Raw genomic sequence first — 25275 nt, forward strand, 5'->3', positions numbered from 1 at the left:
GGACTGCTGTTAGTGTCGCACGGCGGTCGTGAGCGCGTGAAGAACCTGTGCTGCTTTGCGCGCTGGTAGGCAGCAGCAGCAGTAGCAGCAAGAACAGTAGCCACCTTGTGAAGAAGTCATGAAGCACTACGAGGTAAGAAACGAGGTAACGAGGAGAGCAGCCACTGCAGATCAATTTTTTTTTTTCGTGGTTCCTTGGGATCTTTCCTGTCTTGTGCCCAAAGGAGAGCTGGACGGCGCAGGCGCAGTGGGTGCGGTTGTACCCTGGGACGTTCGTAAATTTCGGTGCGCATGTGCAGAAGAGGTATTTATAATTCTGCAACCCAGGCTGTTTTGGGGTGCCTTTTTTGGGGGGTAGGGTCTCTGCTGGACCTCGTGCAGTTCCTTGCAGCTCCCCCAGCGGGCAGAGTTGCAGACTTTGGCATGGGAGGAACGAGGGTGCGGGACCCTTGCTCCCGATGCGTAGGTGTTTTGAACAAACCTTGCATCATGAAGCCGCCTTGGGCTTAGGAAGACGCTTTGGTATCAGCCCTCTCTGAGCCCTCTCTGGGCCCTCTCTGGCATGACCTTTGGACCCCTTCCCTTGCCCGATACGTTTTCGAGAAGTTTAGGAGGTGAGGGAGGTGCTGCCAGGGCTGGCTCTCGCCAAGGAGCAAAACTGATTTGGCTTCCTGGTAATCTAAGAGATCATCTTTGTCACCCCTTATGTATCACCAAGGAGAATCTCACTCCCACAGTCACTCTTGAAGCCCGTCTTCTCACTCCTAACCAGGGCTTCTTTTTCCCGGAAAATGAAGTCTTTCATGCACTTACAGATCTCTGATAATATTATTAATTTTGTTATCACTTAGTTATTGCTGACTTTTTAGTAATATCACTGGATACTAAACTCATTTATTATTAAAAATGTTAATCACTTTAGCAAGTCTCACTGTTGTGCTAATGAGATTCTGTTACCTTGTTCTCTTATCCTTATAGCCTAAGAGGTAGGACACTATTGTTACTATTTCCATTTTTGTAGATGAAGAAACAGTCTCAGAGATGTCAGGTGAGTTGCTCAAAGGCTCCCTGCTAGTAAATGCAGAACAAAGAGAGAAGCTCAGAACTCCAGAGTCCTAGTTACCAGCCACTATGACATGCTGGTCCCAAATGAAAATGAGCATTTTCCCCCAATTAAAAAAATTGTGGTAAAACACATATAAAATTGACCATCTTTACTCTTTCTTAAAATATTTTTTTTATCCTTACCCGAGGACATTTTTTTTCATTTATCTTGAGATAGAGTGGGAGGGAGAGAGGGAGGAAGAGAGAGAGAGAAACATCATGGGAGAGAGACACTTCGAGTGGTCGCCACCTACACAACCCCAACCGGGTCCAGGGACAAACTGCAACCAAGGTACATGCCCTTAGTAGAACTGAACCCGGGCCTCTTTGATCCGTGGGCCGATGCTCTAACTGCTGAACCAAACCGGCCAGGGCCCATCTTTACTCTTTTTAAGTTTACAGATCAGTGGCATTAAGTACATTCACATCGTTGTGCAATCATCACCACCATCTATTTCCAGAACTCTGTTCTTTTCATCTTGCAAAACTGAAATTCTAAAATACTAACTTCCTATTCCCCCCTCTGCCCAGCCCTCAACAACTGCCATTCTATTTTCTGTCTCTGAATTTGACTGCAGTTAGGTAGGTACCTCATATAAATGGAAGGAAGGATTAATTGTTTTTATTCATAAGTTGAGTACTACTACCTCTGCCTGCCCTTTATTATTATTATTATTTTTGGTAAATTTACCCAGAATCTTTCTTTTGAAACTTAATCCATTAAGTCCTCAATCATTTTTTTTTTAATCCTCACTCAAGGACATTTTTCCATTTTTTGTTCAGATAGAGTAGGAGGGAGGGAGAGGAAGAGAGAGAGAGAGAGAAACATAGACGTGAAAGGGACACATTGAGTGGCTGCCATCCGCACAACCAACCAGGGTTGGGGACAAACTGCAACCGAGGTACGTGCCCTTAGCGGGAACTGAACCCTGGTCTCTCTGGACCGCAGGCTGATGCTCTAACCGCTGAGCCAAACCGGCCAGGGCAGTCCTCAATCATTTTTGACATGGTACTAAGAATAAGGAGATAAGGATTTAGTAATCTCTCATGCCCCATTCAACTTTATGATTATAGAATAAAGTTCTAATACAGTTTTCCCTTTCAAACCCTCTGTGTAAGCCTGGAGAAAAAGCCACATTCAGTTTGAAAGATGCAGGATGGAAGAAGGTCCATGTGGCATTTTGAAAGTGGAGTTTTAATTTTTTTCCATTAAATTTATGTGACATTGGTTAATAAAGTTACATAGGTTTCAAGTGTACCATTCCATAATACATCATCTGTATATTGCATTGTGTGTTTACCACTCAAAGTCAAATCTCTTAATTTTACTAGTTAGTAGTCAGATAAAGTAGACCTCCGAGAACCCTTGGGGTGGCACTTTTGTTCTGGGAAGGTGGGCACAGCCTGAGATCCATGGTTGGACTGGAGAACATGCTTTACCTTACTCAAACTTTTTCCCTCCCAGAAGGAAGGGAGAGCTTTAAATCCACTGTTCAAAGTGACCTTGGAGAAGAAAAAAAAAATAGTTCTCTTGCTGTGTTCTCTGTTACCATTCTCTGCTAACCTTTCCCAAGTATTCACGGAGATGATAGCTACAGAGTTTCTGTATTTTTTTTTTTTTTGCAGAGCAATAAAAATAGCAAGAATGCTTTTACTCACTTGTAGCAAAGATTGAGAAACGGTTTCAATTGCTCTCCATATCAAAGAAAATCTTTCTATTTGGAACTAAGTCTACCCCCAAGTGACCCCCTGTACACTGAGAGATTAACCTTCCTCAAAAGTGCTTTGTGACCCCCAGAGGTTTCTCTTAGATGATAAAGTGCAGTTTACAAGTGATTGAAGAGCAGTTTATGAGTGATAAAAATATTACACTGAAAGGTGCAGGACTCAAACAGTGTCACACAGCAAGCTAACCAGGACTGATACCTGATGTTATGCCAGAATTTCAGCTGTAGGTGCCCTGGCCGGTTTGGCTCAGTGGTTAGAGCGTCGGCCTGCGGTCCGGAGAGACCCGGGTTCGGTTCCTGCTAAGGGCATGTACCTCGGTTGCAGTTTGTCCCCGGCCCTGGTTGGTCGTACGGGTGGCAGCCACTCGATGTGTCCCTTTCACATCGATGTTTCTCTCTCTCTCTCCCTCCTGCTTTATCTGAACAAAGAATGAAAAAGTGTCCTCGGGTGAGGATTAAAAAAAAAAGAATTTCAGCTGTAGGGAAGGTTTGTTTCAATTTGCTGTCACTGCCTATTTACCCTCTGTGATCTAAGATGAATAAAATATCCCTTTAGCAGTCTGAGACAAACCTATAGAGCAGCTCACCCTCCAGCCTTGGCTGAAGCTGGCTCTTGGAAGTTCAGAGCAGGCTTTGGGATTGTCTTGGGGTCAGAGCAAGATAAGATAAGAGAACTACTTATGTCAGGCTACAGGATATATATATATATATATATATATTTTTTTTTTTAATCCTCTCCTGAGGACATTTTTCCATTTTTTGTTCAGATAGAGTGGGAGGGAGAGAGAGGAAGAGAGAGAGAGAGAGAGAAACATCGATGTGAAAGGGACACATCGAGTGGCTGCCACCCGCACGACCAACCAGGGCCGGGGACAAACTGCAACCGAGGTACGTGCCCTTAGCGGGAATCGAACCCGGGTCTCTCGGGACCGCAGGCCGACACTCTAACCACTGAGCCATTTTTGTATTTACCTTCAGATAGAGCAGGAGGGAAAGAGGGAGGAAGAGAGAGAGACACACACACATCTACTGGTTGCCACCCGCACAACCCAACTGGGGCCGGGGACAAACCTCAACCAAGGTACGTGCCCCTAGTGGGAACCGAACCCGGGACTCTGTGGTCCGTAGGCTGACGCTCTAACCGCTGAACCAAACCGGCCTGGGCAGGATATTTTTTTCATTGCAGATAAGAGGTCAAAATAATGATCCCAGTAGCAACTGGAAAAACAGCTCTTGCATCTTGTAAATGAGGAGAATCAGTACCTTTCAGCCTCTCTGAACCCAGGTCCCTGCTCATTTCCTGCAACTGTGTACCCTAAGGTGAAGAAGCCTCATCCTCTTAGGGTTCCCATTGCCCTCATTTAGGATCTACCAGCTCACCCCCCAAAGGGTAGCTCTGTTGGTGCCTGGTTTGCAGTTAATTCTAGGCCAATATATTGCCTTGTCTCAGGCAGATTTCTGCTTCAGCTACTTCCACAGGTATAAGTATGTGAAAGTTCTGGAACTGGAGTTCTGGTCATGGGACAGTTGTTTAGAGCCAGATAAGTGAATGGGAAGGTGAAAATTAAGGAGAAAATACACTCATATTTAATGGAGTCATAGGTGTGTGGGCTTTAAATAGGCTGAGGCTGAGTCCTGGTTTTGCCACTAAATAAATGCGTTTCCCAGGGCAGCTTACTTAACCTCTGTGAGCGTGTCTGTGGCTGCTACTTAGAGTGAAACCCATATAATTGTAACAGCAAAGGCCAGTTCTAAAGAACATTATGAAGTTGCTGGAAATATATCATCAAAGGGTATGCATAAAAGAGGAGGTGCTACATGCAGCTCTGGTTCATTCATTTTAAATGTTTTGCCCAATTCCATTATATGGGAAAAAAAAATCTGTTCGATTTACCTAGCCCTTTAAATCTAAACATCCTGTTAAGTGGAAAAATGCAAGTTGCAAAAGATTCTGTAAATTTTAAAAATGTACCAAATGAGACTTACATGTACTGTTGTTTATGGGTATATACCTCACAAAAAGATAAATACAGGTGAGAAATGTGTGGGAATTACACTGTAGTTAGAGGGACCATTGCTTCGGGAGAAAAAGATGGGGAAGAAAAGGCATGGGGAAGGCTTTAGCTAAGTCTGTTTTATTAAAAAGAAGGGAATTTGATATAACTAGAATAAAATGAAAATAACTGTTAAACTTTGGAGGTAGGATTCTGGGTGTCTGCTGTTACCTGTAATTTTTTCTTCTGAATTCTTGTGTCCTTTTGAAATAGAACGTGAGGAATAAGTAGGGTTTTTTTGGCCATGAGCCCTGTTTTAACATGTGGGTTTCTGAGCCTTGCAGATTAAATTTGGTATCTGTTTGCATAAGTATTACTTCTCTATAGATGAGAAAACAGGCTCAGAGAAGTAAATTAAGTTGTTCAAGGTCATAGACCCAAGAAGCAGTTTTTCTGTCTCCAGTTTCTGCCCCTGTGCTTGATCCCTTACCAGTGCTGCTCCAGTTAGCTGATGGCTGTGCATGTTTCTGAGGACACATCCTTGGCTGGAGGGTCAGAGACGCGCTGTAGGCCAGTGTGGACTGTTGGCTGAGGGTCTCCCTCTGCCCTAAAAGCGGATGGGTTGCCCTTCAGTAGTTCTGTAGCCTCAAAAGCTTGGTGAGCTTTAAAGGCTATTCTTGTGTTGGCGTGTCTCAGGGTAAGAGCCTGTGAGTAGGTCTTAGGCTTTTGACACCCTGCAGTCTTCTTGCTCTGAACAGGTAGTGATTCTTAGTGGCAGATTCTACTGGAGAGTCCCCTCCTCTGTCCCTAGGTGGTATGGCTCTACCCTTCAGCCACTCCCTTGCTACCAGCCCTGAATCTGAGAACCCTGACCCTGAATGAGCTCTAGAACTCTCTGATGTGTGTCTTCTGTACTCTACAGGTAAGGGATCTGAGGCCCAGAGAGGACAGCTTTTCCCAGGGCCACATGGTCAGTCCCTACTTGGGTTGGGCAGTGTCCTCCCTGGGAAGACAGCAAGCCTGCAGGCTTTGTGTCAGAGCTGGATTTAGATCCTTAACTGCCCCATACAACAGTTAAGCCCATGGGTAGGTTCTGCAACCTCACAAGCCAGTTTTCTCATCCATACAATGGGGGTCAGTGTGCCCTACCTGGCTCACACTGGCTCTGATCGCGCATATCTGCTTAACTCTGTGTTCAGGGAAGGCAGGCTGACAGCATGAAATGAAATGGGCAGGGGTTGAAGTAAGGCTGGGGGGATGGGAGCTATTTAAATTCTGGAAAGTGGCAAATGCTAGCTAGTATCAGGCCCCTCCCCTTTGGAGCTCCTTAGTGCACGCTGACCACCTGCTGCACATAATGGTCCCTAACCTCACGGTTATTGCTCTGGTGAGCATTAGATGAACAGATGGGTGGAAGGCATTCCACTCAGGACCAGGCACAGCACAGCAGCTAACATTTATCAGGCTCTGTTGATTTACTTGCCTCCAGATGCATTGTACTGAGTTAGAAGCAGGGTGGGGTGGGGCTGAGGTGGAGAAGGCAGGGTCTAGGTGAGGAGGCAGGTAGGAAGTGGGTGAAGGTGGGCTCCAGGTGGGGCAATTGAACAGCACTGGCCGGGACTGGGAGTGATCCTGGGATTAGTAGAGCCCCTTGAATTACTGGTTCCTGAGGAGAGAGGAGGTGGATGCTTGACAGCCCTGAGTAGGGAATGTGCTTGGAAGGGACTTGTACCTCTTGTGACACAGTTGTTTGGTTGGTAATCTCTGCACTTTCACTGACAGGCTGGCTGGGTGAGAAAGGCTAGAGATCTTGGGCTGGTTGGTCAAGTTCAGGCTAGGTCTTTTTATTTTTATTTATTTATTATCCTCACTTGAGGACATTTTTCCATTTTTTTGTTTAGATAGAGTGGGAGGGAGAAAGAGAGAGAAACATCGATGTGAAAGGGACACATCGAGTGGCTGCCTCCTGCACAACCCAACCAGGGCTGGGGACAAACTGCAACTGAGGTACGTGCCCTTAGCGGGAACTGGACCCGAGTCTCTCCGGACCACAGGCCGATGCTCTAACCGCTGAGCCAAACCTGCCAGGGCCAGGGCCACGGTCACCTTCTTGCTGACATTGACAGTGGCAGCTGAGAATGTTTGAATATAGGAAATAGCCAGAGCATTGTAATAATAATAATATTAAAGCTACTGCCAATGTACTGCGCACTCTAAGTGCTTTTTTTAAAAAAAAAAATGTTTGTATTGATTTTTTTAGAGAGAGGAAAGAAGAGAGAGACACATTGATATGAGAGAGAAATATCAATCCGCTGCCTCCTGCCTGCCCACCGAGAATTGAGCCCGCAACCCGGGCATGTGCCCTGACTGGAAATCGAACTGGGACCTCTCAGTCCATGGGACGATGCTCAGTCTACTGAGCCACACCAGCTGGGCTTTAAAAAAATTTTTTTTTATACAGATAGAGGGGGAGGGATAGAGGGAGGAAGAGAGAGAAACATTGAGTGGTTGCCACCTACACGACCCCAACTGGAGCCAGGGACAAACTGCAACTGAGGTACATGTCCTTAGCAGGAACTGAACCTGGGACTCTCTGGTCCACAGGGCAGCAGTCTTATGGTTGAGCCAAGCCAGCCAGGGCTAAGTGCTTTTTATCTAGTAACTTATTTAACTTTCACTATAAACCTATGAAGTAGATAATGTTGTTTTCCCTGTCTGATACATGGGGAGACTGAGGCACAGAAAAGCAAAGTGCCCGGCTGGTGTGGCTCAGCGGTTGAGCGTCGACCCATGCACCAAGAGGTTGCTGGTTCGATTCTGGTCAGGGCACATGCCCAGGTTGTGGGCCCAATCCCCAGTGGGGGGCATGCAGGAGGCGGTCAATTGATGTTCTGTCTCATCAATGTTTCTATTTCTCTTTCCCTCTCCCTTCCTTTCTCTCTAAAAATCAATAAAGAAAAAAAAATTTTTTTAAAGAAAAGAAAAGTGACATGCCCATGGTCACAGTGAGTGGCAGAGCCTAATTCTGCCAGACCCAAAGTGGGCTTTGCTGTATGTGGGCCCAGGTGGTTATGCACTGAGGAAGGAATGAAGGGGGTGACCTATGGAGGTCACCAGGTGGATATGCCCTCGGACATTTACCCTGCTCAAGTTGCAGTTTTCTCACCTGTGGCATCAGGATAAGGACACATGTCTCAGAGGGCCTCTGGGGAGTGTGAAGTGCCCAGCACACTTCCTGGCCTTCAGTCAGGGTACAAAGCATTAGGTGGATAAGGACAAATCACTGTGAGATAAAGACAGATCTGCATTAGTGAGGCCACCTGAAGTGCTTTCTGCATGTGTTCTCTTGAACACCTCAAAACTTGTCACTGAACAAGGCCAGTGGGACTTCATGCTAATAATATGCCCAGAAGGTGGAAAAAGCCCAGATGCCAGTGATCAGTTTTGATGTAATGTCACACCCAATGTAGTTATATTTTGGGTTAATCTGCTTTTTCCTGCTCTATGGGAAAGCCCCCAGTAAAGTTGAAGTGCACTCAGAACCCGCTTTTTAACTTTTTGAGACAAAGAACCATCCCAGGCAGCAGGGCTGTGTCACAGCCTCCTCATTCAGAAGCATGTAAATGGGAGGGTCTTAGCACTCTGGCTTACCCCTTTTGAGGCTTCTTGTCATTCTCTGTCCCCTGCTTTCTTCTCTCATCACTACGTACGTGCTTCTCCTCAGACACCCACAGCTGTGTTCCTGCCCTATAAGCATATGCTGATCCCTCAGCCAGGGATGCTGTTCCCTCTGTTCTTCCTGGTCTCTTGTTATTGAGAGCTCAGCTTCAGTGTCATGCTGAGAGGCCTTCCTGGACCATCCCATCTGGAGTACAACCCTGACCCCGCTCCCCAGGGCTGTCTCTGGCTGTGGTGTTTTCATTTGGTTACTTGATGGTCTTTCCACCCCATTCAGACTGAGCTCTGTGAGGGCAGGGACTCTGTGTCTTGTTCCTGCAGCCTCCCCAGCCTCTGGCCAGTGCCTCTTTGTTAAATGAATGGTTAGGTGAATGAGTGCATCTTCTTGTGGTCAGGCTTATGGGGAGCAGAAGGGTGAGAGCAGGGCCTGCTGCAGGGACCTGAATGAGTCTCGTGTATCACATAGTGGGCTAAGGGGCCTTGTTTGGCCAGTCCTCAGGGGTCCTGACCTGGGGAAGGCAGCTTCTTATGGCTTCTGACCACTTGCTCCGGGTCTACCCAGCTTCAGCAGGACTATTCCCCATCATGCTACCCCTTCAGTGAGAGCTGCCAAGACTGTACCTGGGCCCATCCCTCCCACACAGGTGGCTGGCAGGATCTCTGGTCTAGGTGTTCTGGTGGGGTTTTGCTTATCTGTTTCTAATCTATCACTTCACTAGCTCACTCGTTCCAACAGATATTTTTCTCTTTACCCCTCACATGCCAGGAATACTAGGATGAATGAATTACAGCCTTTGCCCTCAAGGTCTTCCACGTAAGTGAGGCCTGAAGGGAGGGGAGGAGAACAGCACATGCAGAGGCTTGGAGGCCAGACTTTCTTGGGGTGTCCCACACGAACAGATGAGGCCGGCCAGACAGGGCTTTGTAGCCCACAGAGCCTGTGGACTTTGTCCCAAGGGTGATGGAAGTGCTTTTTTCCTGTAGATTTTACCTAAAAGGTCAACTTCAAGAGGATGGTTTATTTTTATGTCTTTGGGGGCTCTCTTGTTACGTTGTTTGTTAAATAAATACTTAGGGTAGTTCTTATTGACAAGTGGTTAGTTACACATCTTTCCCAGCCCTTGGAGGAATAAAGGGCCTCTCAGGAGCTTGCAGTGACTGGCAGGCTGGCACAGCCCTGTCCCTGTCCCTGCTTGAACCAGGCGCTTATGTAAGCAGAGTCCCCAGGCCATTCAGTCAGCCCAGGAGACTGCCCTGGACTCTTCTAAATTTTTTTTTTTTTCTGTTTAAAGGGACCAGGGAGCATGGCCAGGGCCATGCCAGTTGTGTGGTGGGGCCCATGGGAGCAGCGCCCGTCCTCAGGGTGGGTGTGGGTTGACCAAATTTGGGGGAGGGTGGTTTAAGATGGGCACTGGGGCTTCCTGGGGCATCAGGAAGTAGGTTGAAACATAAGGGGTCACAGATGGAGCTTCCCGTCTTATGGGGAGGAGCTGTCTCCCAGGCACTTCAGGAACCTCAGTCAGCAGGAGAAGGGGGGGGGGGCTGCTGCATCAAAGCTTCTCAAGAGGTGGGGTTGGGGGAGCATATTTCTTGAGGGGGAGTGAGGGTAATATCAGAATTCTTGGGGAGATCTATAGTCTGAAACAGCATGTTGTTGAATACTATTTGCTCCAGAGAATCAAGTCTAACAAAATCTCTAGGCTGGGGGTGGGGATTCACAGAGGACAGGGCTGGAGTTCGGATGGGTAACTTCAGAGCTGGGACATTTCGGGGAGAGGCTGCTCTGCTCATCCTGTCTGGGAACCCTGTCATTCAGGTTTCAGCTCCAATGTCACCTCCTTTGAGAGGCTCCCCCTGAGCCAGCCAGGCCACATGTCACCACTCCTGTTTTAGTTCTCCATACAGACTTAGCACCTTCTCATAGTGGGTATGTGTAAGTCTCTTGCTCTCCTCTTTAACCTCACTCCTGGCGGTGCTCAGAGACACTGTGGAGAAAGGGACTTTGTATGTGTTAGAGACACTATCCTACAGAGCAAGGTGCAGGACATGTCATCGTTGGCTCCCCCCAAGTACCTCACATGAAGAATTATTGTGTTAGGATTGAGGTGACAAGCAGCCTAGGCCCAAGGGGTTAAATCGGTGGAACTGAGTAAATGTGGGGAGGCATGTCAATCTGATCCAGTACAAACATGCTTCATTCATTCACAGATATCCCCTCAGCATTTTCATGTTCCTTAAATTGGGATGCATGTTACAATTGATATATATCTCTTCTACTGACGTAGGAAGTTTATTTCTTCTCTTAAAAATCAGCGGCTTGTTTTGAATCAGTGACATCTCAGGGTGAACTAGGGTGTCTTTTTAACCATTTGCCACCTCTATGCCCCAGTCCAAGCCACCAGAGTCTCTGGCCTGGGTTGTTTCCAAGACTGTCACTGCTGTCCTGTGCATGCTTACCGCCCCCTGCCTCCTTCCCAGCAGCATGGGGGATCCTCAAAACCACATCAGGTGTGGCACTCCAGCAACTTCCCAAAGTGCTTGTCTTGGCCACCCTTGCAGCCTCTTCCTCAGCTGTTTGCTCTGAAGTCTGCTCTGCTCCAGCCTTTTGATGTTCCTGAGCCCTGCAAAGCTGTGCTGCCTCAGCCTTTGCATCTCCCCAGGGAAGTCTCATGATTTGGCTCAAATCACACTTCCATAGAAAGGCCTTCTCTGACTACTCCTGTGACACTCTGGTCCCCTGCCCTCTGTTTTCTTTATGGTGCCTGGTACATCCTGACCTCATGTTCCATGATAGATGCTCTGCCCATGTTCCCCTTGAGCGTGAGCAGGTCCCGTGGCGGGCATGACCTCGCTTGGCTGTGCTCACTGTTGTATCCCATCATCTGGAACACTGCCCAGCATCCTGCTGTCACAAATAGGTCTTTCTATTCATCCCGGAGCCCAGCACCTCGCACGGGTCAGCACATGGATGGGCTCAGCAAGCGTTTGCCGAACGAATGAAGAACGGGAACATCTCTGTCAGCAGAAAAGGCTTTCAGAGGTTCCAGATGCCTTCCGTATGCCGTTGAGCCCTCTGTAGGTTTCTGTGCAGCAAGCACAACCTTGCTCTGTGGGTGCAGGCCATGGCTTCCAGTACGGTGGGATTTCCCTGGCCTGGGCCAGCTACCCCCGAAGAGCACCGGGAATGGGATGCTACACAGGAGGCAGTCACGGCCACCCACTGGCTCACTCTTACATGCTGAGGTTTGATGTCTGAGGGTGAGCTCCTCTGGGCTTGGTAGAGCCCCAGGAGACAGGCAGCCCAGGGAGTTGAGCCTGGACTGGAAGATGGGGCCTGGATCTCCAACCCTGACCTGCCATGCCACTTGGCTCTTGGGGGCCTGCATGGGGGTGAGAGAGTGAGTGATGCCAGTCCCTGAGGACCGGGTCCTGTTGCCAGTCCTGGAACTGAGTCCCAAGTCTTTGCTTTCAGAAAAACGGTGGAGGGGTGCCTGTCTAATGGGCTAGCTGTTGTAATAAAAGCAGCCCTAGACGGTATGTCAACCAATGACCATGGCCATGTTCCAATACAGCTTTGTGGCTACTGACATAAATTTCATGAAATAGGCTTCTTTTGATTTTTTCCAACTATTCTTAGCTTGTACACAAAGAGGCAGGTAGTGGACCAGAATTGGCCTGTGGTCCATAGTTTATTGACCCCCTTGGTCTAAGCCATCCTTTATTCGTGATAGAATTGTTCCCATAGCCTTTCACCTTATTTTCTTACCATTAAGAGAGATCCTTTAAGAACCCAAGTCAGGTCATGTTCTTGGCTCTGCTCAGAACTCTCTATGGCTCCCACCTCACTCAGAGTAGAAGCCAAAGTCCTCATCCAGCCTGTGAGACCCTGCACGACCCTGCCCTTACCTCCTCCCACCCCCAGCCTCGCTCCCTCCTGCCCTCTAGCCACAGGGGCCTCTGCTCTGCTGCTTGAGCACACCACGAATGCTGCACAGGCAGGCTCTGCTCTGCTGCTTGAGCACACCACGAATGCTGCACAGGCAGGCTCTGCTCTGCTGCTTGAGCACACCACGAATGCTGCACAGGCAGGCTCTGCTCTGCTGCTTGAGCACACCACGAATGCTGCACAGGCAGGCTCTGCTCTGCTGCTTGAGCACACCACGAATGCTGCACAGGCAGGCTCTGCTCTGCTGCTTGAGCACACCACGAATGCTGCACAGGCAGGCTCTGCCTGGGTGCTCTCCCCAGGTCTCTGAGCTGCTCTTTCCTTCACTGCCTTCAGGGCTTGGCTCAGTGTCCCTCAGGGAGGCCTTGACCACTTTATATAAAACCGTACCCCTCCTTTACCTTCCACTCCCTATTCCCTTTTCCTGTGGCAGATGTCTTCTTCTAATACGTTATGTATAACCAGTTGTTTCTGTTCCCTGACCAAAATGTCAGCTCTGCATGGGCAAGGATTTCTGTCTTCCATGGCTGAACCCCTAGAGCCCTTAACAGTGCCTGGCTTATAGTAGTGTTCAGTCAGTATTTCTGCAGGGAATGAGCAAGACTGTCTCCTCATCTGCATAAGGGGATAAATAAATAGTAAAGGAGATAATTCATGTGGAGGACGTGCCTCCGTGTCTGGCACACTGAGTGGGCAGGAAGCGTTGGCTACTGCTGCCTGTATAAGGTTGGCGACATGGATCCCAGACCAGCTATTCTGCAAGCTGAGCTCCCTGGGGGTGGACTAACCTGCTTGCTGCACTTAGGCTGGGAATGCTGGGCATAGGTGAGGGTTGGCCTGGATGAGCTCCTCCTGCTGCTCTGGTCAGCCTGTGTCCAGGGGTCAGTATCTCCGACCTCCTTCCAGCTTTCAGATCCGAAGTGCCTTCCTGCCTAGAGACACAGAGACAACACGTGGTCACCAACCTTGACCTGGCTGTGGGGTGCAGATCTGGGCCATCCCCTGGGGGTCTGGTGCCTGGGACAGCCTTGGAGGAAGAGTATTCAGCTCCTTAGGAGCAGAAACAGATGGGGTCCTGCTCCTGGAGCTTGTAGCTTGTGTACCCTTGGGCTGATGACTTATGCTTCTGAGCTTTGGCCTCCTCTGAAAATGGTGTAATTGCTAATCTAAAGGGGAGCCAGTGGTGGTGGAGGCGGCTTTGTCCTCAAACCCACAGGACCGGCAGTGAAGAGGGTGGGGAGAGGCCTGAGGGGTTGGCTGAGGCCCCACTGGGAGGTTCTGGGAGGGCCTAGGAAGGCTGTATCAATTGTAGTAAGGGTTTTGGGCTTCTTCCAGGGGCAGGGTCTGTCTGTTTGAGGAAGGCAACCAAGGTTGAGGGGGTCGCCTCCATCTGCCACCTGGGAGCTTTTGAAGCTATGGATCCTGGGCCCCCTCAGAGATCCTGATTCTCTTGTCTAGGTCGTCTGATAAGCAGGCAGGGTTCAGGACCCCCAGGCAGGGCTTCTGCCATGTGTGCTGCAAGGAGTCATCTGTGTTAGGGCCTTTCACAGACATTCCCATTGACCGGATGGAGAAGCCAAGGCTCAGGCAGGAAGGCTGGTCTGACTCAGGCCTTTGCAGCACTGCCTCTTGCTCAGTGTTGGCTTGCCTGTGGCACTGCTTTTCTGGGCCTGCTGATGGCCTTAGCCTGTGACAGGAAAATGTGCAGGGTGTTTAGACAGCTGTTGAGCCTGCCTGGGCCCCTCTAAGGAGGTGACAGGCCTTTTGCTGTCCATAAGGCCTGACTTCTGGGGCCAGGGGAGGCTGAGGCCAGGGAGGAGCAGGCTCAGTCCTTGGTCTTCCCTGCAGGGCACTCCCCATGGAGGTGGCATGTTTTGCTGAGTCTAGACCTTCCAGATTGGTGTGCTAAAGTTGGAGTGTTAGCGGGGAGGGGGTGGCCTTCCAGATAATCCAATCCAGGGTTTCCCTTCCTTTTTCTGCTAGCATTTAGTTCTGCACTTCAGAGTGGAGGCTGTATTGCATCGTGGTGGAGCAGGGACTGTGAGCCCAAGCAGGCTGGCTTGGCGTTGGCTCTGGCACTTCCTGGCTTCATGTCTTGGGCAAGGGCCGCCTTATTTTGAGCCTGGTTATGTGAGCCACCTAACGGGTCACAGGCCCAGGTGAAGCTGCATTATGAAGATAAAGGTCTTAGTGCAGTCCTTAGAATGAGGTCAGCATCTGATACGTTCCTTGTGGTGGCACTTCCAAATGGAACAGGCACAGCTTGTCACCACCCAGAGAGGTGTGTGGGCTGTGGGTGCTGGTGAACAGCTGCTCAGATCCAGGCCTGAGACCCAGAGTCCCACGCTGTGTCGGTCCAGTGTCTTCTTCATCTTGGGCCTTTTGTAGTCACAGTGACCAACCCGGGGCACCCGAGCACCTGGAGAAAGTTCTCTGGGGCTAGTTACTACCAGGCTGCATGTTACTCTGCCAGCTTCTCCTGGCTCTGGGTCCCACAGCCTAGGGACATTAGCCTTCAGGCCTTGGCACCCCTCATCTGGCCAGTGGGTGTGGGGAGTGGGAGCTGGTTGGTGGAGTACCTGGGAACGGGTGATCAGCCTCTCTGTCTTTCCCAGTCTGGATGATGACATTCCACCCCCACCATGGCTACCCTGGGCACCTCGGAGAAATGGGGTCATGAGACGAGGCCACTGGGGAAGGAGGTATTTCTGGCTGAGCAGGTGTGGCCTGTGCTGGCTTCTTGGCAGCTGAGCCCAAGGTCTTTTCAGCTGCCCTGGCAGGAGCAGTGTGACTTCGATATTTCTGGAAAGTGTAAGGGAAGGGGAGCCCGGAGTGCTGAGCTGCTGAGTCCCGGCAGGTGCACTGACGTCTCCGTGTTTGTGAAGGTGGTTAGCTGGTCAATACAGGCCAGGCCTCCATCCCCTGGGTGTGGAAGCCCCGGTACGCTGCGTGGTGGCTGTGGGAGCAGAGTGCCTGGGCTGGCGGGCTGAAGGGCCTGTCTGGTCTTTTCATCTTTGCCTGGAGTCCTAGGTTGCTCTGAGCAGGGTTTGCGCTACAGCAGGCCTCTTGTGCCCCAGCCTTGGGAGAAGGTGTTGTCCACCCGGGCATACACTTCCCCGCAGGCCCTGGCTGGGTGCTGCCAGGCTGCCTAGCATGCGGCAGCCCATTTTAAAGGTCCCTTCCTGGCAGGCAATCCCCTGCTGGAGGTAGGGTGTGCTGTCCTGTGCAACCTCTGTGTGGGAGCCACTGCAGAGCATGTCCTGGGTGGGGGTACAGTCCCAGAAGACTGTGTGTGGTGGGGGGCCCGGGCTCAGGCATTTGCATGACTTGGGTGTACTCTGTACCCTTTGGAACTTGGCCTCCTCATCTGTGAAATGGAAGTCATGGCTCCTGTTCCCTAGGCCACTGTTGGGATGAGAGAGGATGAGAAGAGGGAGCTGGGGAAAATTGCATTTCTGGGCCCTCGTCTTCATCCATACCCACTAGGCAGGTCCCATCTTAGGATGCATGGAAGTTCCTGGTGCAAAGTGGGAGGTGTTGAGGGTGCCCTGGAATCCATGCTGACTCTCGGGCCTCTTCCAGCCCCTTGTCTCAGGCCCTGGATATGGTACTCTACCTTGAGGCCACTGAGTCTGGTTTCCTGGTGGGAGGAGCCTGGGAAGCACCAGACTGGCTGTGTTTGTAAAGATGGGGAAACTGAAGCTCAAGAGGGGCCTAGGCTCCTGGCTCTGGTGACCCGGGCACTGGTGCCTGGGCCCTGTGTGTTGTGTTTGCCTGGTGGCTCACGTACAGTGGAACACCGGTTGCAAACTCGGCTCTTCCATCTTGGGCTCAGGTGGTGCCTGCTTCTCCCACTGGCCTCCTACTTTGCTGCTCTTCCTTTATGGGGCTCAGATGAAAACCTCAGATTTCCCCCTCCTCACCTCCACATGTAAACCATCAGTAGATCCTGTTGCCTCCACCTTCATAGTCTGTCCAGAATTCCCACTTCTCACCCCCATCCTCACCTCCACCCTGGTCTCCCAATTCCCAGGTGATGCCTGTGAACACCTGAGTCAGGTTATACTCGTCTTCTACTCATGAACCCTCCATGGCTCCTTGCCTTACTCAGAGTAGAAGCCAGAACCCTCTCTGGCTCACAAGGCTCTGTATGACCTATTCCCGGCACCTCCTGTCTTCATGTCCTCCCACTCTCCCCCTCACTCACTCTGTTCAGGCCACGTAGCCTGCTTCCTGCTCCACACTCTAGGCACAGTCCAGCCTCAGGGTCTTTGCATTTGCCGTTCCCTTTGCCTGGAATACTTTCCCTGAAGGTGTGTGCATGGTTTGTTCTCTCCTTCCTGGCCTTTGCTCAGATGCCGCATTCTGAGGAGGCCTTTCCTGATCACTTTGCTTAAAATGGCCACCCTCCTCACTCCTGACCCCCACCCTCCTCATTCTTTGTTTTACTTCACAACCCTTGGTGACAAATCATGCCCTTTCCCGTGCTTGCTACCCCCAAGTACACACAGACTGTAATACAGGTCCCCCGAAGGCAGGTTTTGTTCACTAACATTACCCAGCCATGGGAAGAAGGGGTGCAGGAATGAGTGAATGAAGCCTCTTGGCTGGCAAGTGACAGAACTGGGGTTAGTGCTCACTCTTGGTCCCATCCTGTACTGGAATTGGGACATGGGAGTTGGGACGTGGGATTCTGGAGCAAAGCTGCTGCCAGCACCCTTCCAGGATGTGGGATTGTGGAACAGAGGCTGCTGCCACAAGGGGGCAGCAGAGACGCGGCAGCCTCCAACACTAGTAGTACTGTAGTAGGGATGGTGGCAGAGGCCCCACCTCTCCTGCCCACACGTGTCTTGCTATTGTTAGGGTTCTGCTCACTGTCAGCAGCTGGATCAAGCATCATTGCACCACCTCTCTGACCTTGATGTCCTGTGGATGGGCCCCTTCATGGCCATGGTCAGGATTTGGGAAAAAGGGCCCTGGCTCCCTGGGCATCTAGCAGTGCTGTTTCACTAGTATTGGTCTGTATTATATTTATTCTTTATAAGATTTATTCTAGGCTGGATATGTTTTATCATCTCTGTAAATTTTTCAGTAACCCTGTGAGATGGCAGGTGGGGCAACCTACTTTGTAGATGAGGAAACAGAGGTTCAGAAGGGTTGATAACTTGTTCAGGGCCTCACAACTGGGAAATAGGTGAGTCTTTGACTAGGTGCCTTACACAGGTGTTTACAGAGCACAGCTCCATGCTGAGCTATGTTCCGAGTGCTGGGAAACAGCCAGCAATCCAGTGGGTGGTAGATAGTAAATGTCTGTGGGTTATTTTAAGTTGATGGTCAGGAAGGGCCTCACTGCAAAGTCATCTGAAGGCCTGCGGAGGTAAGGGAGAAGCCTTATGGGGTCTGGGGCAGAGTGCTCTAGGAAGCTGGAATAGCATGTGCAAAGGCCCCGAGTCTCTCCTATAGTTAGTTGTGTAACTATGTTCTGGTTACCTGTAGCCTTTCCACTCTGACAGCTCTGGGCACTGGTGCTAGCTTGGAGCAGGTGCTCAGAAAACGGTGCCCCTCTTTCTACTCCTGCTATCTTGATCAGTAACATTTTTATTTCATGAAGACAGTGGCTCCGGGTACTCCTCTCTGGTTGGGGAAGACCAGCCACAGTGTGGCTCTGCTCCTCCCCTGCTATCTGTGGGGTGGGCTGTGGCCTTGTTCCTGACCCTGGTCACCCCCTATGTTCCTCTGCCATCTCGTGCTGCCACGAGTTGTTGTTGGCTGGGCCCCAAAATCTCAGGCCTGTGGGTGAGAATTTCACCCAGGTTAGTGGAATGTCATCACATGCCCACCAGGCCAGGGTGCCTGCCCTGTCCTTGTCCTCTGTCCATTGTAGGCCACAGGGCTACACTCCCTGCCTGCAGCCATTGATGGACCTCAGGCTAGTGACCCCGTCACAGGCCTCACTTCATTCATTTATAGGGTAGAACATGTTGCCCCCTCCCAGCCCCTTCCCTCTGTGGGGGCAGGAAGGGCTGTCCCTGCATACCTAAGGACTTCTCCCTGCCCCTCAGCCCACCTTCTCTCCAGGAATGGAGCCTGGGCCTGCTGCCTCTCCTTCTGTGCTCAGCAGCTGCCTGTGCCTTCTAACCCCAGTCCTGGGGCCTACTCTGGGCCCCTATCCCAGGCTGGCCTCAGGGCTGGGCAGGCATGTGGAGTGTGTGTGTATGTGTGTGTGAGAGAGAGGCATAGGGCATGGGAGGTGTGCTTGGGCACAGAGCAGGGGGTAGGGATGGCAATGGGGGTGGGTGAGCTCAGGGACTGAAGACTGGGAAGTGCACAACAGGATCCCCTACATTTAGGCCCTCAGTCTGGGTAGGGTGGGTAGGTGGGGGCCAGGAACCTCTGCTACTTCCTGCCCAGGGACCTTTTTTTTTTCCCTACCCACCCTGCCTGGGACCTTTTGTTTTGATGGGTAATTGGGACTTATTTGTTAGCCTTCCCACCTTTAAAATTTTTTACTGAGAAGAAATTCACATAACAAAATTACCCATTTAAAAGTGAGCCAGTTTGGCTCAGAGGTTAGAGCATTGGCCTGCAGACCGAAGGGTCACAGGTTCGATTCTTGGTCAAGGGTGCGTACCTGGGTTGCAGGTTCGATCCTTGGCCCTAATTGGGGTTGTGCAGGAAGCAACTAATCAATGTGTCTCACTCACATCGACATTTCTCTCTCTCTCCCTCCCTCCCTTCCACTCTATCTGAAAATCAGTGGAAAAATATCCTCAGGTGAGGATGAACAACAACAAAAAAGTGAAAAGTTTAGTGGCATTTAATACATTTACACTGTTGTATAACCACCAACCTCTATCTAGTTCCACAACTTTCCATCACCCCAAAAGGAGACCAAGTCTCATTAGCTGACACTCCCCATTCTTCCTCCTCCAGCCCCAGGCAACTACCATTGTGCTTTCTGTCTCTGGATTTGACTGTTCTGGACATTTCATATAAATGTGACCCTTTGTGTCTGGCTTCTTTCACCTAGAAAAACTGTTTTTTTTCCACCTAGCATAACTTTTATTTTTTACTTTGAAATGATTATAGAGGCACAAGGAGCTGCAAAAATTATACAGGGTCCCCCTGTCCCCCATCCCAGGACTTTCCAGATCTCTCCTGGAGTGAAGGTGGCCTCTCCAGAATTTGGGGGCCAGGAAATGGGAAATGAGGACTGATCTTAGAGGTGGCCCTGAGCTGGGGTAGACCTCACCCTGGTGGGCTGGGCCCCTATTGCTGCCCCTTGGGCTGGGCTTACCTCTGTGAGGGCTCAGTCTCTCCTGTCCTTTGGACTTGGTCTGGCCTGGGTGCGGTGTGGCGGCTGCTGGGAGCATGGCCCCTCTCCTGGCCACCCTGTCCTGCTGCTCAGCTTCCTCTCCCAGCAGCCGGTTGGGGCCCCGACGGCTGTCCTCTCCTCCTGGGCCCTGGGCCCATGCCTGGTTGGGGGAGGGCAGGATTTTATCCTTTCCCCAGCAGCTGGCAGGCAGCGAGAAGAGGGTTGGTTGTATTTTAAGCTGTTGAGTGGTTCAGCAGGAACTCAGAGGCCTCTTTTCCTGTAGGCACGGTGCTGCCTTCCTGTGGACCACACGGGCTCTCAAGGCATGTGGGCACTGCCCGCCTGGGACCCAGCAACTATTAATACACCTGCAGCCACGGGGCAGGCCCTGTGCCTGCCCAGAGCCCTGCTGTTCCAGCCCTTTCAGTGCATTCACTGTGTGCCCCTCCCCTCTCCCACAAGACCCTTGGTGGGCCTGGTGCTCCAGGTGATAGGACCAGCTCCCTGTTTCCCGCCCCTCTGGCTGGCCTTGTTACCCCTGTGTCTCGGTGGGGTTCAGTAACCTGTACCCCAAGGCCACATGGTCAGGCAGAGCTCTCTCTAGTGTGTTAACAACAGACATCTTGGCCAAGAGTTCTTGGGTGCTGGCCCCTCCTCCCACCACATTCATGATGGGGCAGGTGCTGCAGCCACCAACTGGCCAGTAGGGGAGCTGGAATCTCAACCCAGGCCCTGTCCTGCCCTTCATGGCAGCTGCAGGGCGCCTGAGGCTTTGGGGCACTGCGCATCTGTCAGGCACCACGCTGGTGCTTCACGTGCGTTGTTTCATGGGACCCCCCAGCCCTGCGAAGTACACTTTCCTACCCGCTCCCCAGGCTAAGGCTTAGAGAGAAGCGACTGTGTGGCAGGACCTGATGCAGTCCCATGTACCATCCACCAGATCCCCTGCCTCTCCCACTGTCATTGGGGTGTGTGTCAGGGGAACCCCTTCCTTCAGAGGGGCTCCAGCTCCAGGGGAGCCCTCTCCCTGGGCTCTGGGTGGGTGACCTGCCCTCAGAGAGCCTGGCTGGGGCCCTGCCTGGGGTTTCATGCCCTGCTCCTCTTCCCCAGCTGCCACTGACTAAGGGCCAACCAGGGGTGGGAAGGGTTCTCAGCACCTGTTGTCCAGGGGCCGACTTGGGGACAGACCCAGCCCTACCTGCCACTGCCTGTTTTGAGCTTGGTGGCACTTAGGCCTTTCAGGATCATTCTGCCCGATGGGCCTCACTGCAGCTCCTCCGGCAGTTCATCGCCTTTGCTGCTCTTCCATGTCTGTGGTGTCTGCTTTGACCTTCGTGGAGTGGTGGGTCAGATCCCCCCTCCTTTCTGGAGCTTCTCCCATCAGTGCCCCTCTGCTCTGCCACTTTCTGGCGTTCAGGGAGATCATGTGTGGTAGAGCCGGTGTGCTCTGGGCTTTGGGGTCTCAGGGCCCCAAAGGGTGCTGTGCTAGGCTTACACAAAGGGACTGCCCTGAAGGTGGCCTTAAAAATAGTCTGGGTGGATCTATTGAAAATGTGTGGAGAGGGAGGTGAGGGAGGCGGGGTCGAGGCCTCATCAGCCCAGGCCTGGGTGCCTTTTGGAAAATTCCTGGTTTCCTGACCCTTCCCACACAGAGAGAGGCTCTGCACCAATAACTCTGGAATCTGTCACCTCCCTGGGAACACAAATGCATAAAGGAAATAATCCGAGTGTCTCTCACAGCTCAGAAGGGGAAATGGATGATCTATCTCTCAGATTCTCAAAATAGCTGGGATTTCTCCAAGCCCAGTGAACTCTGCTGGCCTGAGCTGAGTGCTGGGGTGTGGGCTGCCCACTAGCATGTCACCCTCCTCCCCAAGACTGGCCCCCGCCCTGCACTGGGTATGGGGATCAGGAGGTACCTCTATGCCTCCCTCTGGGGATCTCCCTACTCCGTGGTGCTCTTTGGGGGCTGTGTCCACTTGAAAGCCTCACTTTCAGGGTGACCCAGCCTGCGGCCCTCGATCTATGCCATGGCTCTTGGGGGGCTCAGTCTGGGCAGGTTTATATTTAGCTGGGCATGGCTGTGGGGCCACTCGGGTTACAGCTGCACAGAAGGCGGCAGTGCCAGGGCAGGCGTGGGCTCCTTTCCAGCACCCTGGCAGAATTTGATCGCGTGGCCCAAGAGTGCTGCGCGTGGGGAGGTCGGTGGTGGGGGCTGACGGCCGGCAGTTTGGGCCACTGGCTTCTCAGGCAGAGCAGGGTAGCATGGACCTGAGTGTGAGCATGGTGGCCCGGGAGGCCAGCCAGGGCCTTGGCCCTGGCCCTGGCTTTGGCCTCAATGGCCTCCCATGGCCTGCACCCCCCAAGGTGGCCAAAAAACGTAAAAAAGCTGTTCTCTTCTTTGAGGTGGAGATTCTGGATGCAAAGACTCGGGAGAAGCTGTGTTTCCTGGACAAGGTAGGACCGTGGTGCCTGCTGCACTAGGCCCATGATTCAGTTCCTTCTGGGAGCTCTTGGCCCCGAGGGAGATGGGACTGCCCTTCCAACCTGCTTAGGGGGCTGTGAAAGAGGGCCTGTCCCTGCCAGCTTGGGATAGAATGGGCAGCCGTGGCCCCTAGGTGTGGCGGGAGTTGGCTTCTGGGTGCAAGAGGAGGTGAAGCAGCCTCAGTGGATCCTGCAGGGTTTCGGGCTGCGAGGGATGTGGAGTTGTGACCTGCTCCTTCTGAGACTAGGCTGGGGGAAGGGGCTTTGTCCCTTCCTAGGGGAAGTCTGGCCTGGACTGTGGGTCTTTACGTTGGAGGGAGTTCTTGATAGGGGTAGAGAGGCAGAGAAGCAGGCCCAGCTTCCTGTGCTGAAACTGTCTCCCATTATGGCTGGGCGTTGTCCTGGCTGCCTGGTAAAACTGGGCCCTCAGGCCCACTGCCGTCTCCACTCTGACAGGCCCTTGCTGCTCCACTTGGCCATGTGGGGTGGAGGCCTGGACCCCTCCCTACTCCCATAGCAGCTACTCAGGCCCCCATCCATCCCTACTGCAGCAGGAGGGATCCTGGATCAGAGGTCCCGGCTCTCCACAGGGCTGACTTTCCTCTGGCCCATGCTTCCCTCAGGTGGAGCCCCATGCCACCATCGCAGAGATCAAGAACCTTTTCACTAAGAGCCGTAAGTCCAGGGCCCAGCCACATTGCCTCCTGCAGCCCCGCTGGACAGGGGCTTCTGGGTGGGACCCCTCCCTGCAGCCTCTTTCCCCAGGGCCTGCAGAAATGCCCCCAGTATGGCCCAGGATTTTCTGGGCATGCCTGTTGCAGCGCCCCCGTGTGGCCACCGGCAGGAAGGCCCTTGCTTGGTTTTCGGAAGAACATCCTGATTCTGCCAGTGCCCTTCTGTACTGTGCCCTGGAGCCACACAGGCTACAGAGGCCTTGTCCACGGCGGGAGGAACTTTGGGGTCCCTGGGTCCTGCCAGGCTGTGTGTTGTGACGCCCCACTCTCCCCGCAGATCCACAGTGGTACCCTGCCCGCCAGTCCCTCCGCCTGGACCCCAGTGAGTACAGCTGTCACTTGACCACCCCTGGGCACCCTGGTGGCAGTGGGCAAAAGCCTGGGTAGCTCCTGAGCCATGGCCCGCCTCTCTGTAGAGGGCAAGTCCTTGAAAGATGAGGATGTTCTGCAGAAGCTGCCTGTGGGCACCACAGCCACACTGTACTTCCGGGATCTGGGGGCCCAGATCAGCTGGGTGACGGTGAGTCCTGACCCTATAGTCAGTAACCTCCTCCCATTAGCTAAATTGGGGTGACTCACCTGTCCCCATCCTCCCAGGTCTTCCTGACAGAGTACGCAGGACCCCTTTTTATCTACCTGCTCTTCTACTTCCGGGTGCCCTTCATCTATGGCCACAAATATGACTTCACATCTAGCCGGCACACAGTGGTGCAGTGAGTGGGCCAGGCTGGAGGGGGTGACCATGGGTGGTGGTTAGGGTAAAGGTTTGTGGATTGGTCCCTCTGAGCCAGCTCCCCTCTCCCAGTCTTGCCTGCATTTGCCACTCATTCCACTACGTCAAGCGCCTGTTGGAAACGCTCTTTGTACACCGCTTCTCCCATGGCACCATGCCTTTGCGAAATATCTTCAAGGTAAGCCCCTGGCCTAGGGTCCCAGGCCCACCCACCCTGGCCCCACCCTCTTTGGGACCCCTCCCCCTCTAGCATCCTTCCTCTGGCCCCATCCTGGCCCTGCTCCCTTTCAGAACTGCACCTACTACTGGGGCTTCGCTGCATGGATGGCCTATTACATCAACCACCCTCTCTACACGCCCCCCAGTAAGTGGCTTTGGGACCCTGATCCTCTTGTGAGCCCCCATCCCCCACCAGGCTCCCCTCATAGGCTTCTGGCTTTCTTTTTAGCCTATGGAGCTCAGCAGGTTAAACTGGCACTGGCCATCTTTGTGGTAAGCAGGGAGGTATGCATGACGGGGTGGAGGGGCTCTGGGGGACTCTGGGCTGACCTTGCTCCTCTGACAGATCTGCCAGCTGGGCAACTTCTCCATCCACATGGCCCTGCGGGACCTGCGGCCAGCTGGTGAGTGGTCTGCCCTGGGCAGAGGGGCGGGCAGGCTGGGCCAGGGGGTCTCTCAACCTTCCCATCCTACCTGTCAGGGTCCAAGACCAGGAAGATCCCATACCCCACTAAGAACCCCTTCACGTGGCTCTTCCTGCTGGTGTCCTGCCCCAACTACACCTATGAGGTGAGGGCCTGCCCTGCTTCCCTCTCCCTTGTGGGGCTTCAGGTTCCGTGTGGAGGGGCCAGTCCCTGTAGGGTGTTGCCTGGCTCAGCAGTTGCTTTTGCAGTTTGAACTTGGGAGCATCTGGAGATGGCAGACTGTGGCCTCTGGTGGCTGGGAGTTGTGTAAGGCTGGGCTTGTGGCTCTTGAGGGCCTAGGGGCAGCTTCGTCATGTAGTCCTCCCTTTACCTGGGGTCCCTCTAGCATTAGAGTTTGGTTGCTACCTTCCATTTGGAAAGCCAAGTTTGGGAGGGAGGTGGCCCTGGGGGTGGGTGAGGTCTCAACAGAAAAGCTGGCCTGCCCAGCCCTGCCTGCCCTCACCTCCCTGCCCCCCACAGATGGGGTCCTGGATTGGCTTTGCCATCATGACGCAGTGTCTCCCAGGTGAGTCCCCTTCCCCTCCCTCAGCCGGTCCCTGCCCCACCCCAGACCGTGCACCCACTATGACTCCCTGCTCTGTCCTGCAGTGGCTCTCTTCTCCCTGGCGGGCTTCATTCAAATGACCATCTGGGCCAAGGGCAAGCACCGCAGCTACCTGAAGGAGTTCCGAGACTACCCCCCCCTGCGCATGCCCATCATCCCTTTCCTGCTCTGAGTTGACCATCCCCACCAGCTCCTACCAGTAGGGCTCCTAGGAGCTGGGCTCCTGTACCCTCACCCAGTATCCTTCTCAGGGAAGGAATGGGGGTACACCGTTCTCCAGCACCTGGAATAAAATCTGCCTGCTCAGCTGGA

The 25275-nt window shown here is 52.5% G+C and overlaps 1 protein-coding gene across 1 annotated transcript; it reads left to right on the plus strand.

The window, feature by feature from the left end:
- On the plus strand, positions 1–25275 carry TECR (trans-2,3-enoyl-CoA reductase). Its single transcript, XM_036241195.1, has 13 exons — positions 1–133; positions 22171–22221; positions 22872–22923; positions 23260–23304; positions 23399–23502; positions 23580–23695; positions 23788–23893; positions 24007–24079; positions 24164–24207; positions 24281–24338; positions 24416–24504; positions 24879–24924; positions 25008–25275. Exons 1-13 carry the CDS (start codon positions 119–121, stop codon positions 25133–25135), a joined length of 927 nt encoding a protein of 308 aa, XP_036097088.1. The 5' UTR covers positions 1–118; the 3' UTR covers positions 25136–25275.

This window comes from Molossus molossus, unplaced genomic scaffold, assembly GCF_014108415.1.
Source record: "Molossus molossus isolate mMolMol1 unplaced genomic scaffold, mMolMol1.p scaffold_m16_p_4, whole genome shotgun sequence".
In the NCBI taxonomy this organism is placed as follows: Eukaryota; Metazoa; Chordata; class Mammalia; order Chiroptera; family Molossidae; genus Molossus; species Molossus molossus.

Excerpts from the sequence above, each read along its gene's own strand:
- TECR (XM_036241195.1), top strand. Across the intron at positions 24,080-24,163 it reads CCCTCTCTACACGCCCCCCA|CCTATGGAGCTCAGCAGGTT; the intron begins GTAAGTGGCTTT and ends CTTTCTTTTTAG. Across the intron at positions 24,505-24,878 it reads GCCCCAACTACACCTATGAG|ATGGGGTCCTGGATTGGCTT; the intron begins GTGAGGGCCTGC and ends TGCCCCCCACAG.